Below are 19,843 nucleotides of genomic sequence, written 5' to 3' on the forward strand. Positions count from 1 at the left end.
GGTTTTGGTTTTTGAGACCAAGTTTTGCTCTTGTTGCCCAGGCTGGAGTGCAGTGTGATCTCGGCTCACTGCAACCTCTGCCTCCTGGGTTCAAGCGATTCTCCTGCCTCAGCCTCCTGAGTAGCTGGGATTACAGGCATGTGCCATCATGCCCAGCTAAATTTGTATTTTCTTTCTTTTTTTTTTTTTGAGACAGTCTCTCTCTGTTGCCAGGCTGGAGTGCAGTGGCACAATCATGGCTTACTGCAACCTCTGCCTCCCGGGTTCAAGCGATTCTCCTGCCTCAGCCTGCTGAGTAGCTGGGACTACAGGCACATGCCACCATGCCTGGCTAATTTTTTGTATTTTTAGTAGAGAAGGAGTTTCACCATGTTAGCCAGGATGGTCTTGAGCTCCTGACCGCGTGATCTGCCCGTCTTGGCCTCCCAAAGTGCTGGGATTGTAGGCGTGAGCCACTATGCTCGGCCAAAAAATTTTTTTTAACACACAGTGTGTGAATAAATTTCGTTAAAGGGTAGGATGCCAGCCTACTCCCTCTAGACTAAGCCATATTTGAATTAGTCTCTACCTACAGCCCTTTTCCTGAAGTTTTAAAATCCCTTATTCTGTTAAGTGGTACTTCTGCTGAAAATACTCCTAGTCCTATGAACCTTACCAGGTCAGTGTTCAAGTCATCTCTTTCACTTTCAAAAACCTCAACTAAAGACAAACAGAATAAAGCTGACATGGCAGACCCAAAACTAAACCCACTTGGTAGATGCTTAGCTTAATACTAGTACAGAGTTATTTATCTAGAAGTGCTCAATAAACTATTAAGTATAAGAGATTCAAATTAGGATTAACAAGGCAAATGAGTGAAAGCATATACTGTATTATCACAGGATCACTAGACTAGATAGTGCAAAAGATTAATATAGTTCCTTTCCAACTTAGGTAGCCAGATAGTATACTTGAATAGGAGAGAAAGTAAAACCAGCCAAGCAGAGTGAATTTAGCAGAACTTTTTATCTCCCCTTTGTATTAGTCAAACAGCAGTCTCATTTAAAGGGAGATACAGGGAAACAGCAAGGAAATGTAGGTCAAAACTAACGTGGCTGGAAGTAATATGGATTAAAACTCTCAATTCTTAGAAGAATTAAATTTAAAAATAAATACCAACAAGTAGAATCATGGGATTGAACATTTCATTTGGCCATGGAGACTCCTCATTAGTTCACATTAATTCTTTTAAGTTAACATTTTTACAAAAAAAAGCTTCTCTATGGCCACTGTTTCAAAAGACTGTGTCTCAGCTAAAAAGAGTGGGAATAAACCTTTCATTTGCTTTTCCACCTAGAGTCCACCACTCTCTTTTTTTATGTTCCTATTTTACCAAGTTTTTTTTTTTTTTGAGTTTTGCTCTTGTTGCCCAGGCTGGAGTGCAATGGCACAAACTCGGCTCACTGCAACCTTTAACTCCCAGGTTCAAGTGATTCTCCTGCCTTAGCCTTCCGAGTAGCTAGGATTACAGGCATGTGCTACCATGCTCTACTTTTGTATTTTTTTTTAGTAGAGATGGGGTCAGGCTGGTCTCGAACTCCCGACCTCAGGTGATCCACCTGCCTTAGCCTCCCAAAGTGCTGGATTACAGGCATGAGCCATGTGCCCAGCCCCCAAGTTTTATATTTACACATTATTCAATTTGGTTTGATGTCTTTTGTTTATGTAAATCATTTCCAATATTGACCATGAATAAGAATAATGTGGAGATACTTAAAGAAAATCAAGCCCCAACATCCCACCTAGATCTATTTAATCAGAAATTTTGAGACAGGGCCCAGAATATACATTTTAAAAAAGATTCATAGATGACTATAATAAGCCACCAGGACTTAGAATCATTACGAGCTCTTTGAAGATTGAAATGTCTTTGTAATTCCAGATTTACAACACTGCCTGGCATAGAAAATCACTTATTAAAATGTCTAATAAAATAATATATAAACAGAATTATACCTCTTACATTTAAAATAGTTTACTACCTGCTGAGTGAGAATCATCCTTCTTGGTCTTCACATCTTTTTCTTCTGAGTCCTCACTATAAAGGAAGGCAAAAATGTAAACCTTTAAAAGTCTTAGCTCAAAATCTAAATGAACATAGATCTCTTATTTCTGACTTGAGAAGAATTGAAAAATACCTCTTCTATATAAAATGTTCAAACAAATGCTAAGGAGTAAAACTGCTTCTATTATTTCCTTACATTACAGGGATGCTGGTAAGTAAGCACAATTTTATCTACTTGGCAAAACACTGCTTCCAAAGACCCAAAGGAAAAAAAGAAGGCATCTCACCACAGGCTGGAATTTTTTCACCTATGGATACAGCTTGGTTCACGATAATATTTAATAAGAAAAATATTCTTGAACAGAGGCAGAGTATAAAAATACTAAAAATAAATTACATAGTGTTAATGATGGCAAATAAAGATCACTAAATATACATGCTGAAAACTGCTAAAATATCTAAAATGATTAAAAGGAATTGCAGACCGGGCACGGTGGCTCACACCTGTAACCTGTAATCTCAGCACTTTGGGTGGCTGAGGTGGGCAGATTGCTTGAGGCCAGGAGTTTAAGACCAGCCTGGCCAACATGGTGACTCCATCTCTACTTAAAGAATACAAATATTGGCCGGGCATGGTGGCACATGCTTGTAATCCCAGCTACTCAAGAGGCTGAAGCAGGAGAACCACTTGAACCTGGGAGGCGGAGGTTGCAGTGAGCTCACACCATTGCACTCCAGCCTGGCTGACAGAGACTCCGTCTCAAACAAAAGGAATTATAGTTCAGTTATATAACTTATAATATGCCTAAAAATTTAACTAAAACCAAATGGAAAATAAATTAATTATCCCCTGTTAATATTTCCTCCCAATATTTCTTTGCATCAGAAACATCAACATATGTTCCTGCCTGGTACCATGAAGAAAATAAAAGTGAGCTCAAAATCACAAAATAAGATGTTAAGGAGCTTCAAAGTTCATATTATGTCCTCATAAGTCTTAACTCCGGAATCTGGATACTAGTATCCCATCTCTCTTTGTTAGTTTACATATTTTTAAAAATAGAGATGGGGTTTCACCATGTTGCCCAGGCTGGTGTCAAACTCCTGTGCTCAAGAGATCCACCCGTCCTGGCCTCTCAAAGTGCTGGGATTACAGGCATGAGCCACCATACCCAGCCCCCAGTAGTCCATCTCTTTGTCATTAGTTAGCTGTATGATCTTAAGCAAATCACTTGGTATTCTTTCTTCAGTGCTAAAATTTTATGATTCCATGAAAAATTCTGAAGAACAAAAGCCAAAAACTTGCACATAAAAACCGCATTCAAAGTTTTCCTTTCTCAAATAGCAGGTCTTATAAATCACTTTCAGTATCCCCCATAATCTAGACCACGCTCAAATAAGAAATTACTGAACTAATGTTATCTAACCAAAGAGAATGACCAAACATATTCTTTTACTAAGCAACCTGAGTCCAAGACACTTTATAATTCTGAAACCTGTGACTATTCTGTATAAATGTTTCTTATGCAAAATAAGCACCAAATTCATAATTCTAACACAATGACAAATTATATTATTTTTTCTAGCTCTTTTATTGAGTTTATAGACTACATTAATCTTTGAGTACCACTACAGCAAAGTCAAGTGAAGGCTGAACTTTGAAAACAGAAAAATCAACAGAGCACTAGTCTGGGAATAAATACACAAGGCATACAGATAGCAATAAAACCTGTATTTATTTCAATCCTTCCAACACTTAGAATAATAAAATCAAATGACTGCAACAAGAAAAACTGTAAGCTAGATGTTAATTATGGCAATGAGACATTATAACATGCCACAAAGCAGCTCTTTCCTAGGAGAAATATGATAATGAAAATGAATATAATAAAAAATAGTTCTGAGCTGGGCTGCCATACAAAACTGTTTGGCTGGGCGCGGTGGCTCACACATTTTGGGAGGCTGAGGTGGGCGGATGACAAGGCCAGGAGTTTGAGACCAGCCTGGCCAACACAGTGAAACCCCGTCTCTACTAAAAATACAAAAATTAGCTGGGTGTGGTGGCACGCGCCTATAGTCCCAGCTACTTGGGGGCTGAGGCGGGAGAACTGCTTGAACCTGGGAGGTGGAGGCTACAGCGAGCTGAGTGCCATTGCACTCAAGCCTGGGTGACAGGGTGAGACTCCATCTCAAAACAAAACAAAACAAATCAAAACTGTTTTAGGCCAGACATGGTGGCTCACACCTGTAATCCCTGCACTATGGGACACTGAGATGGGAGGATCACTTGAGCCCAGGAGTTTGAGACCAGACTGGGCAACGTGGCGTGAGCCCATCTCTATTAAAAACAAACAACAACAACCTACATATACCAGCATATGGCCATAACAGAAACTCTTGAAGACTTGTTTCCCAACAGTATAATTCTGTATTATTTTTCCTCAAAAGCACATTTCTGAAAATGCAAAAAAAGCATTAGAGGTTGTCAACTTTGGAGTCCAATAGATATGGTTTAAAAACCTGTTTGTCCATTTGCTGGATAATTTTGGCTACATCACAGAACCCCTGTAAGTTAATATTATGCATACAAATAATTTGAGATGTTGTGAGAATTAAATGATAGTGTATATAAAGCACATAATAGAAATTGTCACATAATAATCATAAACAGTAGCCATCATCATTACTATCATCACCATTATTACCAAGAAGGTCTTAAAGTTGTGCTACACTGAGAGTGACAATGTGTATACCTTTAACAACAGGGCAGAAATTACAATATTCTGGTCTTCCCTCCATTCCCACAGACAGAGTCTTGGCTCTGTCACCTAGGCTGTAGTGCAGTGGTGTAATCACAGCTCACTGCAGTATTGAATTCCTGGGCTCAAAGGATCCTCCTGCCTTGGGCTCCTGAGTAGCTGGGACTACAGGCATGTGTCACCATTCTCAGCCAATTTTTAAATTTTTGTGTACAGACGTGGTCTCCCTATGTTGCCCAGGCTGGTCTCAAACTCCTGCTCAAGCAATCGTCCTAGCCTAGGCCTCCCAAAGTCCTGGGATTACAAGCATGAGCCATGGTGTCCATCTAATATCCTGGTCTTATAAGACAAAGTTATAGTTAAAAATCATAACTCATTTGTAAAACTAAGGGAAAAGAAACTTGCAAAATGATTAAATTATTTAAACAAAGGAGACTCGATTATGAGACAGCAAAATGCGACAGGCTATACTACAAGTTTAGTTATACTTGTGCCAGTGATTTGTGACTGAATGGGATATATCACGTATTTTTTGTTATCACTACAATGAAAGTATCAATATTAACCTTAGATAGCTAACGAATTACATCCTCAAGCACAGCCTGAGATAATATGAAATATGCAAAATATTAAGTGGACAGTAAGTACTTTTCAAAAGTATATGAGATTTCAATAATTTAGAGATCAGAGTGGTGGTCTCATCTCAGAGTGGTGACAATATAAGTGGGAACAGAAAAACAACGCCTCTTACCTATCTTCCTGTGAATTCTTTCCAGATCGCCTCTTATTTTTAGCTTCTCGGGGAGATGATCGAATTTTCTTAGTGGGAGGGCCCGAATCTCTTCCATAATCTTCATCTAAACAGTGTTTTCAAATTTAATTAACTATGATTTTTACACGTTAAAATCACCACTATATATATTTACTGAAATAATTATCTTTCATGCTGTTTAAATGGTGAGAGGAGCAGGATTTCCCAAATAGTTTCTTTCATTTTTAAAAACACTACAATTATTTCCCACCCAGTCCTACCACATTAATTTCATTTTTCCATATTACCCTCTAGTCCTCATGTATATATTTCATCTATCTATAGCTAACCTTCTATCATTTTATACCCTCCCCTTTTGATTTCAACATCTTCACACTTATTTGAAAATTATCAGATTACGATTACATTACAAACATTTTAGGAAGTAAACACAATTACTATTACTAAGCAAATTACTTTTAAAGTATTAAATATAAGATACTCTTGCCTTTGAAGAAAGTATCTCCAATTTCAAAAGCCCTATAAAACTAACGAAAATGACTCTCTCTTAAAAGGAAATTATTTCCAAAGCTGTTTACTGCACCATTTATGTACATACACACACACGCGCGCGCGCGCGATGTTATTAAATGGTTAGAAACATTATAAATTCCATTATGGGATATTACATGACCACTGATAGGAATTTTTCAAATACCTTTTAATAGCATAAGAAAAATACTCAAAACAGAAATAATAATAGGACATCCCATATTAACGAATGATTGTAAGGAATTATTAAATACAAACATTTGAAACAATTCCTGACATGTAGCAAGCATTTTATAAATATTAGTGCTACATATTACTTTTTTTACTCTTCTTTATATCTTTCAGCATTTTCTAAGTCTTCCCAAAGGGTGGATATTATCTTTATAAAGAAAAGTTAGATTAAAAAGAAAGAAAGAAGAAAAAACAGTAAACATATCTGGAAAGTAATGAGATTAAGGAGACAGCTCTAAAAAAATCTCTTATGGCTAAGAATTAGCTACAACACTCATTCTAAGATGGATTAGTTCACAAATCAAAATTGTTTCACAAAACAGACTCTCATCTTAGCTGATTATGTAAAAACATATCACAAAGCACAAGTTTTATTGTAATAATAGCAGGGTTTTTTTGCCCCTAAAGTGCTGAGATCATAGGTGTGAACCACTGCGCCTGCCCTGTAGTGGATTATTTTTCTGGGCTCAAGTGATTCTCCTGCCTCAGCCTCCCGAGCAGCTGGGATTACAGGCGCATGCCACCACGCCTGGCTAATTTTTGTATTTTTAGTAGTGATGGGTTTCACCATGTTGGCCAGGCTGGTCTGGAACTCCCGACCTCAAGTGGTCTGCCCTCCTCGGCCTCCCAAAGTGCTTGGATTACAGGCATAAGCCACTACACCCAGCCGAAGGTATTTTAAGTAATGAACACTATATCGGAATTACTGGACATTTAAACTTTGGACTCCAAAACCAGGTAAGAAAAAAACTGTTTAATGTTTATTATCAATGAAGGAAAAGTTAAAATCCATGTAAGTTCAACTTTTGCTTTGGTTGATGCAGATCATGATACAGTTTCGGTAAATACTCTGAAAATAAAAAAGTAAAACTTATTCCAAAAGCTTGATGAAAGTAACCTCCACGGGTCAGTCCGACTTAAAATTTGTTGAAACCACAAAACTTACCTGCATCATCAGATTCCTGAAACTGTGAGTAATCAACAACCTTCCTATTTCTGTAGAAAGAAGAGACTCTAATTAAAATCATAAAACTGTAAGATTTTTCGAAGACATCAGAACACATTTCTCTTTCATAAACAGAACTAAACTAGCTCTTTGAAAATTAATTAGTTAATTTTTTGAGACAGGGTCTCACTCTGTCGCCTAGGCTGAAAAGCAGTGACACAATCATGGCTCACTACAGTCTTGACCTGCTGGGCCCAAGTAATTCTCCTGCCCCAGCCTCCCAAGTAGCTGGAACTACAGACACATGCTGGCTATTTATTTTAATTTTTTGTAGAGACAGTGTCTCCCTATGTTGCCCAGGCTGGTCTCAAACTCCTGAGCTCAGGCCATTATCCTGCCTCAGGATCCCAAAGTGCTGGGATTACAGGCATGAGCCACTGTACCCAGCCGAAAATTATTTTTTAAGGGCCCCCACTTAAGTCAAAGTACTTCATATTCTGTTACAAGAAAGCATAGCTTAAACCATAAGTATGTCAAACTACAATTCTCATACTGCTCATCTCAGTGACAATTCAAATTCCATTCTTTTCTCCAAAACAATCTCCGATCTCTCAAAATAAGTATACATAAAATAGCAAAATAAGCCAAATCACCATGTACCTATATATTCATTATATTCAGATACCATATTTATAAGCCATCACTGTAAATGTTATTTTACACAGGTACACAAATATATGTATATGTATACTTGATAAACAAGGTTATTACTAAGCTTTTGATAAACAAGGTTATTACTAAGCTTTTCAAGGCAAAAGCAATTTTTAGGTATAGTATAGTTACATTATAATACACAAAAAATTATGGTAATGTTAAGCCTTATACAGAAGGGGAAGGAAAAAAATTCATTGGTCTGGTCAAAAGATGCTTTATTACAAAATCAAAACAGTGAGAATATTTGCAGAATCTATTTGACTCTTAATGATTTTAAGTGCTCCCTATCAAGTAAGGTATCTTTAACATCTCAAACAAATCTTCATTTCTATTTTGGTACTTTGCATTCTAAATCTAAAAGTTTAATATTCCTTCTCTAGAGATATATATATATAAACCTCCATGTTAGTACCCAAACAGCCTAGCTGGCAAAAGAGCCTTAGATTTAAAACTCCACTGCTACTGTAGGCCTAAATCGATCAAGTGAACTTAAAAAATTAAGAGAAGGCTGGGTGCAATGGCTCATGCCTATAATCACAGCCCTTTGGGAGGCTGAGGCGGGCAGATCATGAGGTCAAGAGATCGAGACCATCCTGACCAACATGGTGAAACCCCATCTCTACTAAAAAAATAGAAAAATTAGCTGGGTGTGGTGGCGCGTGCCTGTACTCTCAGCTACTCAGGAGGCTGAGACAGGAAAATTGCTTGAACCAAGGAGGCAGAGGTTGCAGTGAGCCAAGATCGTGCCACTGTATTCTAGCCTGGGTGACAGACTGAGACTCTGTTGCCCAAAAAGAAAAGAAAAGAAAAGAAAAAACTATACTTAAACCTGAACAGAGAGATATTCTTAGTTGTATAGATTAAGACACCATTTCAATTCAAAGACAGGATGGTCTGAATGCAAACACTGGTCTACCTTCTAGTTTAATAATATGTGGATGGGGTGAATTCTGGAGAAAAAAGGCGTAAGCTTGTATGTAGAGGAAGATATAGTTACAGACTCAGCATTAGAAAGAGAAAAAACAAGGCTCTTATGGAGCTCTGCCTTCTGTTTTTCTTTAGTTTATCAAAGCTATAAAATATACTTCAACTACATATTTTATTATTAGAAGCTGTTTATATTACCAAAGATACCATACTATTAGGAAAATTAACTTTAAGTTTGACTATTAATTCCATCTACATGAGGGACCTAGAGTAGTTGAATTCAGACAGAAAGTAGAGTGGGGTGGCCAGGGGCTGGAAGAGTGGGGATGAGGAGCTGTTGTTTAATGGGTTTAGTTTCAGTTTTGCAGGACTGAATTCTTTACACCAATGTCAAGTACTTAACAGTACTGAACTATACACTCAAAAATGGTTAAGACGGTAAATTTTATGCTAAGCATATTTTATCAATAAAAATATATTTTCTTTCTTAAAACTATGACTATGAAAAAATCCAGTATTTTGAGGCTAACAGGGAAATGCCTGCCATGTTAGCCACGTGATTTTTAATCACAAATGCCATGAAAAATAGTATGATGATCGTAACGCAAAAGAAATGGGTCACAGAACCAGGGGAAGGAAGGTATCCAGAAGAGGATATCTTAAATCTTATCTTCTAATAATTAAAATTCAGGTTCCAAACTTGTAGGTATAATTCTAGCTCATCCCATGCTTGTGGGCTGGCAACTAACGTATTATTACCCAGTTTCTGGGTGCCACATAGGAATGGATATATCCTGAGACTATGTAAGGGTGGACAACCAGAATGGTACACAGTATAACATATGAAGAACAAATGAATAAATTGAGCATATGTAACTTTTAAAATGAGAAAACACGTTAGCTACTTTAGGGCTTTGGTGTGAAATCGGTAGTAAAGGTACTGGGTAGCTTTAGCAATCATATTAAATGGGGGTTCGACATAAAGAGCTTTAACTTTGCTAACAATAGCTACTTCTTAGTCTATCACCAGAAACACTCCAGAAAGTTATTAGTACAGAATCTTTGTACTAGGAATCCTGGATTCTGGTTCTAGGACTTCAAGAAAATTATTTAATTTATCTGGACCTTAGTTCTTCCTCTGTTAGAACTGATAACCTAAGGTGCTTGACAGAGCTAAAAGATACTCTATAAAATTAAGTAAGTTTAAATAATAACTTAAATGATAAAATAAATAATGTAAATTAAATATAATGGCAGGCATTATATTAAAATATAATACAGAAAATGGTCACTGCAAATGATCCTAATATCGTTTTTTTCGTGGCATTTATCATTAAAACTTAACTGCCCTTCACAATAGAGGAAAACTCAGTCTCCTCCTTCTACCCTATATATCTATCTAGACAGACCTACCTACCCATCATCCATCCATCCATGGAGACAGGGTCTTGTTTGTACAATCATAGCTCACTGCAGCCTCCAACTCCTGAGCTCAAGTGATCCTCCCACCTTAGCTTCTGGAACTACAGACAGGCACACAGCCAACATGCCTGGCTAATTTTTAAAAATTTTTTTTGTAGAGATGGGGTCTTACTATTTCCCAGGCTGGTCTCAAACTTCTGGCCTCAAACAATCCTCTCGCCTTAATCTCACAAAGTGCTGGGATTACAGGTGTGAAGCACTGAGCCTGGCCTGTAACTTGTTATTTTAAATCTAAGACATTAAAAAGGATACTCTTTATTTAGTACATTTTTGTCTATCCTATTTTTCAACAAAGAGAACTAGAGAAATGCCATGTAGACTATATTGGCATTACATAAAAAATTAAATTTCAAAATTAAATTGAAAGACTGTCCCTTCCATTGAAATATGAAATATTTTAACTTTCAATGATCTGAAAACAGCCAGAATTATCTCATATATTGCCATTTATCACAAAAACTATAATATCAGTATAAAGCAAAATATGAACACAGAAGCAATTCTGCCTTATTAAGGGCAACCAATCAGAAAAAAGTACAGTCATCCATAAATGCTATAAGAGGGAAAAGATAAAATAATTTAATAAATAAAAGATCTGTGATAACAAGGGCCATTCATGACTCATAATGACTTTAAAAATTAGCAGGGCGAGGTGGTGGTCACCTGTAATCCCAGCTACTCGGGAGACTGGTGCACAAGAATCGCTTGAACCGCTTGAACCCAGGAGATGGAAGCTGCAGTGAGCTGAGATTGTGCTACTGTTGTCCAGTCTAGGGGACAGGGTGAGACTTTCTACCATTTAGAGACTTGCTTTGTCTAGGGTTGAAATATATTTTTGATGAATTTGTTCCTAATGAGATGACAGGACAGAAATCCAGCACTTAAGAATATTTAAGTCCCAGGGAATGGGAGGTTCTATTTCTAGGTAAAAACAAAAAAACATTCTAATTTCCTCAAAATATAGTCATGTGCTACATAATGGCATTATGGCAAACTGCATATATGATGATGGTCTCATGAGATTATTATACCATATTTTTACTTTATTTTTCTATGTTTAGATATATAAATATCTACCATTGTGTTACAGTTATCTACAGTATTCAGTACAGTATAACATGCTATAAAAGTTTGTAATCTAGGAGCAATAGGCTATACCATACAGCCTGGGTGTGCAGAAGACTGTACCATCTGGGTTTGTGGAAATACATGCTATAAGGTTTGTAAATCACCTAAAAATGCAGTTCTGAGAATGTATCCCTGGTGCTATGTGACACATGATTGTATTAAGTTAAATGCCAAAGCTAAATTAACTCTTCAGTGTAAAATGAGTATCAATAACTAGAACTGGAGGATAGCATAAAATTTCAATACAGCACAGAGTTTAAAAACACAGATTCGGGCCGGGCGCAGTGGCTCAAACCTGTAATCCCAGCACTTTGGGAGGCCGAGGCGGGTGGATCACGAGGTCAAGAGATCGAGGCTATCCTGGTCAACACGGTGAAACCCCGTCTCTACTAAAAATACAAAAAATTAGCTGGGCATGGTGGTGCGTGCCTGTAATCCCAGCTACTCAGGAGGCTGAGGCAGGAGAATTGCCTGAACCCAGGAGGCGGAGGTTGCGGTGAGCCGAGATCGCGCCATTGCACTCCAGCCTGGGTAACAAGAGCGAAACTCCGTCCCCCCCCCCAAAAAAAAAAAAAAAACAAAAACCAGATTCTTGAATTTGAATCCTGACTCTTACAAGTTGTATATCCTCAAGCAAGTTACTTCCCCTCACTGAACTTCAATCTCATCTGGAAAAGAGGAACAACAATCCCTCTCAAAAGCGTTGAGAACATTTAAGAACATTTATGCAAGGTATACAATTATCAGTAATAGCTATTATTATAAGTATTAACTTGTCCCACCCAGAACACCACTGTAATTTTGAACACATAATTAACTCTTATTTGGATATAATTCTTTCAAAATATGTAAGTCTTAAGAGTACTGGGTCTAATATCAGTTAGACTGTCTTTGTTTTCTTGTTCATTTCACTAAAATGCAATACATATATATATATATATATATATATATATTTTTTTTTTTTTTTTTTAGACAAGGTATGCTCTGTCGCCCAGGCTGGAGTGCAGTGGTGTGATCACAGCTTACTACAGCCTCAAACTCCTGGATTCAAGCAATTCTCCCACCTCAGACTCCTGGGGAGTTGAGGCTACAGGTGTGTGTCATAACAGCTAGTTAAATAATGAATTTTTTTTGTAGAGACCAAGTCTTGCTGTTTCCTAGGCTGGTCTTGAACTCCTAGCCTAAAGTGATCCTCCCTCCTCAGCCTCTCAAAGTGCTGGGATTACAAGCATATGCCACCACATTCAGCCCTCCTTATTTTTATTTCTGAATTTACGGCAAAGTTTTCAGGTTACCATTTAGGCCAAAAAATTTTCAATCTTTTTTTTTTTTTTTTTTTTTTTTGAGACAGAGCCTTGCCCTGTCACCCAGGCTGGAGTGCAGTAGTGCAATCTTGGCTCACTGCAACCTCCGCCTCCCAGGTTCAAGTGATTCTCCTGCCTCAGCCTCCCAAATAGCTGGGACCACAGGTGTGTGACACCATGCCTGGCCAATTTTTGTAGTTTTTGTGTAGGTGGGCTTTCACCATGTTGGCCATGCTGGTCTTGAACTCCTGACCTTGTGATCGGCCCACCTCAGCCTCCCGAAGTGCTGGGATTATAGGCGTGAGCCACTGCCCCTGGCTCATTTTTTAAGTTTAAAGCATTCATAAAACCTATCAAAGTTTGATGGTAGTGGGGGTGGGAGATATGGTGGTACCAAGAATATTATATGCAGTAGAGCTACTGGACCCTAGACAATCTAACTCAACCTTTAGCTTGTATCCTGTCAACAAATACCCCTGGAAGGGAATGACTGAGAAACTCTCATGATCTCCAAGGCAGCCTATGCTAAGAAAATTCCAATAATAAATAGTTCTTTAAAATGAGATGAATCTGCCTCTAATGTCCACTCAACCGGTCCTATCTAGTTCTACCTCCTGGGATTACCATGGTCTAAATCTAACCCCTCCTCGTCAGAGCATTCCTTGAATTTATATGACTATTCCCACTTTCTCTTTGAAGCTAAATACTAGGGTTCCTTTTTAACAGTTCCTCATATTTCAAGTACTCTCTTCATGCTCTAGCTGCTTTCCTCCATACCACCTTGGATTTAGTAAATATTAAAGCAGTGCCCAGAATGAAATATAATATGGTTTTTAAAAAATGGGAAATGAGGAGCAGACCAGGATTATGACTCTCTTCTTCCTATTCTAATGCTATACTTCAATACAACCTAAGATTTCAGTTCCCTTTTGGACTGTTCCATCATTCAGTCTGCTACGTATTGTAATTCCAATGACTAAAACCTCCTTTTCCATAATCTAAGATCATTTGGTATCCTGATCCTACCATTTCAACATATTATTTATCTCCCCAACTTCATTATCATCTGCAAATTTAATCAGTACACCATCAGTGTCCTCATCCGTATCATTAATTAGAAGATATGCCAAGAACAGAACCTTTCAGTCATCAGTGGAAACAGTCTTCCAGGAGAACAATCTATTTGTCAGCCCTTTCTGGGTAAGGCTGCCCAGTCAAAGTCCCTCACACTGAACTATCACTTTGCCCATATTTCTCCATCTTACAAGGACCTTATGTGAAGCTGTCAAAATCCTTGTTGAAATAAAAACTTGGTATTTTCAAAGAATTCTTTTGCTCTAATAAACTTTTTAAAAAAGGAAATTAGTTCATTTAAATCAGTGACCTTTAAACTTTTTAGCAGTAAACACTTTTTGCTCAAACAAAATCTTCCCAGGAAACATAAAATTAAACACAGCTAATCAAAAATATTTTATAGATATACATTTCTTATATTTTTAAAATTATCTTATTGCATAATTGTCCAACTTGTGTTCTGCCAAATAGGTTTTCTAATGGCTTTCTGGTAATTATCAATGAGATATCAATATTACCACCCCAATAAACATTCAAAGTGAATTTTTTATTTTTATTTTTTTTAAGATGGGGTTCCACTATGTTGGCCAGTCTGGTCTTGAACTCCTGACCTCAGGTGATCCACCCACCTCGGCCTCCCAAAGTGCTAGGATTACAGGCCTGAGCCACCGCACCCGTCCCAAAGTGAATTTTAATGTGAAAAGCTTTGAAAATTCCACATTAAAGGAAACTGGTAAACTTTTAACTAAAAAATTATGTATTTTTAAATTATTTTTTTTGAGATGGAGTCTCACTTTGTCACCCAGGCTGGAGTGCAGTGGCGTGATCTCAGCTCACTGCAACCTCTGCCTCCCAGGTTCAAGCAATTCTCCTGTCTCAACCTCCCCAGTAGCTGAGACTACAGTCACCTGCCACCATGCCCAGCTATTTTTTTTTGTATTTTTAGTAAAGATGGGGTTTTATGTTGGCCAGCCTGGTCTCAAACTCCTGACCTCAAGTGATCCACCTGCCTCACTAGGTGCTAGGATTGCCAGTGTGAGCCACCATGCCCAGCCTATTTATCTTAAATGACAGGTTCTTACTCTGTCACCCAGGCTGGAGTGCAGTGGCTCACTGCAGCCTCCAGAGTACCTAGGACTACAGGTGCACACTACCATGCCCAGAGACATGCTGTAGACAGGTTGCCCAGGCTGGTCTCCAACTCCTGGGCTCATGCAGTCTTTCCATCCTGCTGAGATTACAGGCCTAAACCACCATACCTGGCCCAAAATTATACTTAAAATTTGAAGCAGGTGTGGTGGTCCACACCTGTAATCCCAGCACTGTGGGAGGCTGAGGTGGGCAGATCACTTCAGCCCATAAATTCGAGATCAGAGATCAGCCTAGGCATCATGGAGAAACTCCATCTCTACAAAAAAACAAATGGACAAAAAGCTGGGTGTGGTGGCGTGTGCCTGTAGTCCCAGCCACTGTAGGGGTTGAGGTGACAGAGTAACTTGAACCCAGAAGTCGAAGGTTTAGTGAGCCTAGATCACGACACTGCACTCTGGCCAGATTGACAGAGGGAGAACCTGTCTCAAATAAATGACTACATAAAATTTACATCAAACGTTTAAGATATCTCCAAAACCAAACATTATGAAGACTGCTGATCTATATGACCTTTTCTTGTGTGTGAATCTGCAATGACTTTCATTAATAATCATAACAGCAGTTACTTCAGATATTTGAAATGTACTAGTTACTTTACCTAAACTGTCATTTAATTCTCACCCTAATGCCACAAGTAATTAATTCTGAGGAAAAGAATGCTCAAAACACCAAGTAACTTGACTACAAGCCATTAAGTGTTCAATTTTCCAACCTAAGTACTTCCAACCTTATAATCCACACATGTCACTGGTGATGCAGCTTCTCAAACTTTCCTTTTCTAAGTCTTTACAAATCTAATTCTGCCAAAGAACTGGTGCAATTAAAGTTGTTGCACACCAAGTACTGCTGCCTTCGCTTTAAAATTTGAAACATTACCTCTTTCCATTCTACCCACAAAGATGATTTAAAAATCTCACATGCAAGATTTTCTCAGCATATAAAAATATTGAGGACAGAATGCCTGAACACAACTCAGAGTAACTTTTTTTTTTTTTGAAAACAGGGTCTCACTGAGTTGCCTAGGCTGGAGTAACGAAGCACAATCACACCTAATAGCAGCCTGGACCTTCCAGGGTCAAGTGATCCTCCCACACCCCAGTAGCTGGGACTACAGGCACTGGCCACCATGCTTGGCTGATTTTTTTCTTTCTTTCTTTTTTTTTTTTTTTTTTTGTTTTTGGTATGAATGGGGTTTTGGCATGTTGCCAAAGTTAGTTCAAACTCCTGGGCTCAAGCAATCCTCCTGCCTCAGGCTTCTGAGTAGCCAGGACTACAGTTATGCAACACCATGTCTGGCTGATTTTAAATTTGTAGAGATGAGGTCTCCCTACTGCCCAGGCTAGTCGTGAATTCCTTGACTCATGCGATCCGACCTCCTCGGCCTCCCAAAGTGTTGGGATTACAGGTGTGAGCCACTGTGTCAGCCAACTCTGGGTAATTTCTTAGAACAGCTTCACTTATCTTGACCTTCAAGTTCCTTTTGCCTAAAATACATTGTTTTAACTGTATTTTATATCATCCTGTTTAAAGAAAAATCATTAAATAAAATTATTTAATTTTAATGAAAATTAAATAAATTTCATTTTTTGTGAGTCTCCCCATTGTCTGGGTTGGAGTGCAGCAGCATGATGTTGGTTCACTGCAAACTCTGCCTCCCAGTTTCCAGGAATTCTCCTGCCTCAGCCTCCCCAGTAGCTGGGATTATAGTTGTGTGCCACCACACCCAGCTAACCTTTTTGTATTTTTAGTAGAGATGGGATTTCACCATGTTGGCCAGGCTGGTCTCAAACTCCTGGACTCAGGCAATCCACTTGCCTCGGCCTCCCAAAGTGCTGGGATAATAGGCATAAGCCATCACACATGGCCCATCCTATTTACAATTTTAAATATAAAATCCCCCCGGGCATGGTAGCTCACGCCTGTAATCCCAGTACTCTGGGAGGCTGAGGAGGCAGGAATGCTTGAGCCCAGGAGTTGGAGACCAGCCGGGGTGACACCCTATCTCTACTAAAAATACAAAAAAAAAAAAAAAAAAGTTAGCTGGGCATGGTGGTGTACACCTGTTAGTCCCCGCTACTCAGGAGAATGAGGGGGCAGGATTGCTTAAGCCCAAGCGGCTGAGGTTGCATTGAGGTTGGGCCACTGCACTCCAGCCTGAGTGACGGATTGAGATCCTGTCTCAAAAAAAAATGAGTAAAATAGGATGGGCATGGTGGCTCATGCCTGTAATCCCAGCACTTTGGGAGGCCGAGGTGGGTGGATCACCTGAGGTCACGAGTTCCAGACCAGCCTGGCCAACATGGCGAAACCCTGTCTCTGCTAAAAATACAAAAATTAGCTGGGCATGGTGTCAGGTGCCTGTAATCCCAGCTACTTGGGAGGCTGAGAATAGCTTGAACCTGGGGAGCAGAGGTTGCAGTGAGCCCAGATCGCACCATCACATTACAGCCTGGGTGACAAGAGCAAAACTGTCTCAAAAAAAAAAGAAAAGAAAGAAAAATAAATAAATATAAAATCCACAACAAAGCCACAAGATATGAGAAAGCAAAAATAAAAAAATCCCCAAGAAAATTATAGAAAAAATCTAATTTTTTCAAATGGCCTCGGTCTCTAATTTCTGCAGAAAATGGGAGTAAAGGTGTTCTGAGTGATGAGCCAGACACATTTATTAGATAAATGTCACAATCTCCTACTAAATATAAACATACATTATAATTTTTTAAATCAACTTGTTAATGCTTTAGCCCCATGAATAAGTATTAACTCTCATAAGGCACTCCTTATTTCCAAGACTCAAGTTACTTTTACAACTTACCATGTTCAGTTTCACCATATGGGAAGATGTTTTAAAGTCACACACAAATTTCAATGAGCATAAGATACAGTATTTGATAAATAATGTCGGCTAGGTTAGATTTTTCCCAATGGAAGTTTGGTGTAAAACCTATGCAACTAGGGACAGAGAAGCCTCCAATGTGTGAGGCTGAAGGGGTCTCAGATGTGCAATTACTAAGTAGAGTCCCATGGTCTTGGAAACCTCGGTCGTATCTTCCAAACTGTCTAACTCGATCTCTAGGAACAAAACTGTAGCCTGACAAAGTTAGTTTTATTGACTCAATACAATGAAGGACAAGCACAGGAGAGAAGTGTGGAGCATCTTATGTAATAGAAAAAGTTACAGAATTTTGGGGAAGGGTAGGACTAAGATAAATGAAGCAGTGTCTTGATAGACCAAAAGCACAGAACTGTGTTAAAGGGATCAACATCAGGTCTGGACTGCAGAGTGGAACTAAGGTCCTATTTCCTGGGAAAGAAGTTAAGATAGATGCATTGCTTTCTGTTTAACAACCCCTTATTCAAAGCTCTGAAGCTGTAAATCAAGGCTAGTTCTGTGTCAAAATGACTTAGGTCTTTCTGACAAAAGTATGACGTTTCATTTTTACTGATATAATTCCAAACAGTAAAGTTTCTGATAGTCTCTGATTTTACAGAATCAAGTTTCTCTGTAAGAAAGCAGTAGTCACTCAAGTAAGAGGGGTTATCAATCTCTAGTGCTGCATCAAGTCCTTGGAAGACAGGCAGCCCTGTTACCCCAGCATGAGAAACAGCAGGATGGACTTTTTCAGTGGAGCTGATATTTAGTTTCTTGAGTAGTTCATTTTCTAAGTCATTTTATTGTGACCCAGAACACTCCAACAAAAGGGAGCTGGAAAAGAAATCTCCCTGAAGATCACTTTGCTTAGCACATAACTAAACAGATAACACAATTCAAATAATAGATAATACCTAGCTGAAACACTCTTAAGCAGCCTGTGATCTCTTCATTTAAAGTGTTTCAAACACCTATAATTATGACCATTTAAATACCAGTTCTTTTGAAACATGGCAATATAACTCTAATGATCAATATGACTTTCTACAATCTAGACAGCAATAAACTTTTCCCAAAAAACAAAGGAATGCCCAGTTTGACCAAAGTGGTCTTGTGCTAAATGTTTCCTCCTATTGTGTACAACATGCGAGGCTCCTAGGTACAGTCTCCAATCTCAACAATCCAAAAAGCTACTTCTGAATATAGAGTAAGGTCACATTCCTCTTTACAGCTAAGAATTGTTTTAAAAATGCAAATTCAACACTTTTCAGCATGCTCAATACTTTTAAGTTCATTTGCAAAGTAATCCATTTGGCTATGCAGACTGCAAATCATATAACTCTAGAGGGACAACATTCACGTAGACTACAATAGGCACAGTATCCCAGAGTTACAGAGTATGGTGACTTTGTTACGTTTTTGAGAAAAACAGGCCAAAAAACCCCAAAAAGCAAAATCGTTTATTCAAAATTAGCTTTCTATTTCTTAACTAATGGTGTTTTTTGGGCTGGAAGAAGCCAGTGAGAAAAAGCTTGAAAAACTGTAAAATACTTTGTAACTGCAAGGTACTGTTACTCCAGTGGAATTCAACATCTCCATTATATAAACCTAGAAGCAGCTGAAATCTGTTTCCTGATACCCAGGGCTTCTTTTGTTGTGCTGGGATTACCCCTCCCCAAGAACTAGTTTTAATCGCTAATTGACTTAAAACACTAAAAACTCAACCACTTAACCTATTTGTAACCTTTGTCAAGTAAATCATTTCCTTCTAATTTTTTAATGCATTAGGTTTGATAATAGGTATTAAACCTTTTTCAAATCCAATAGTTTTTCCTTTAGTCTCTCAGTATGTTGACTCACACAGACTGTTTTGCTCTTGGGACAAACCCTACCTGTCTCATGTGTAT

The 19,843-nt window shown here is 38.4% G+C and overlaps 1 protein-coding gene across 2 annotated transcripts in view; it reads right to left on the reverse strand.

The window, feature by feature from the left end:
* NUCKS1 (nuclear casein kinase and cyclin dependent kinase substrate 1) overlaps positions 1-19,843 on the reverse strand; it is a 40,652-nt gene that overhangs the window by 9,877 nt on the left and 10,932 nt on the right. For both annotated transcript variants that reach the window (XM_032288979.1, XM_032288980.1), the window contains exons 2-4: positions 7,284-7,333; positions 5,555-5,660; positions 2,022-2,077 (exon numbers count right to left, since the gene is read on the reverse strand). In XM_032288979.1, the coding sequence (XP_032144870.1) occupies positions 2,022-2,077; positions 5,555-5,660; positions 7,284-7,333 (212 nt within the window). The remainder of the gene's footprint in view (positions 1-2,021; positions 2,078-5,554; positions 5,661-7,283; positions 7,334-19,843) is intronic.

This window comes from Sapajus apella, unplaced genomic scaffold, assembly GCF_009761245.1.
Source record: "Sapajus apella isolate SASKATOON/1434 unplaced genomic scaffold, GSC_monkey_1.0 scaffold22, whole genome shotgun sequence".
Taxonomy (NCBI): domain Eukaryota; kingdom Metazoa; phylum Chordata; class Mammalia; order Primates; family Cebidae; genus Sapajus; species Sapajus apella.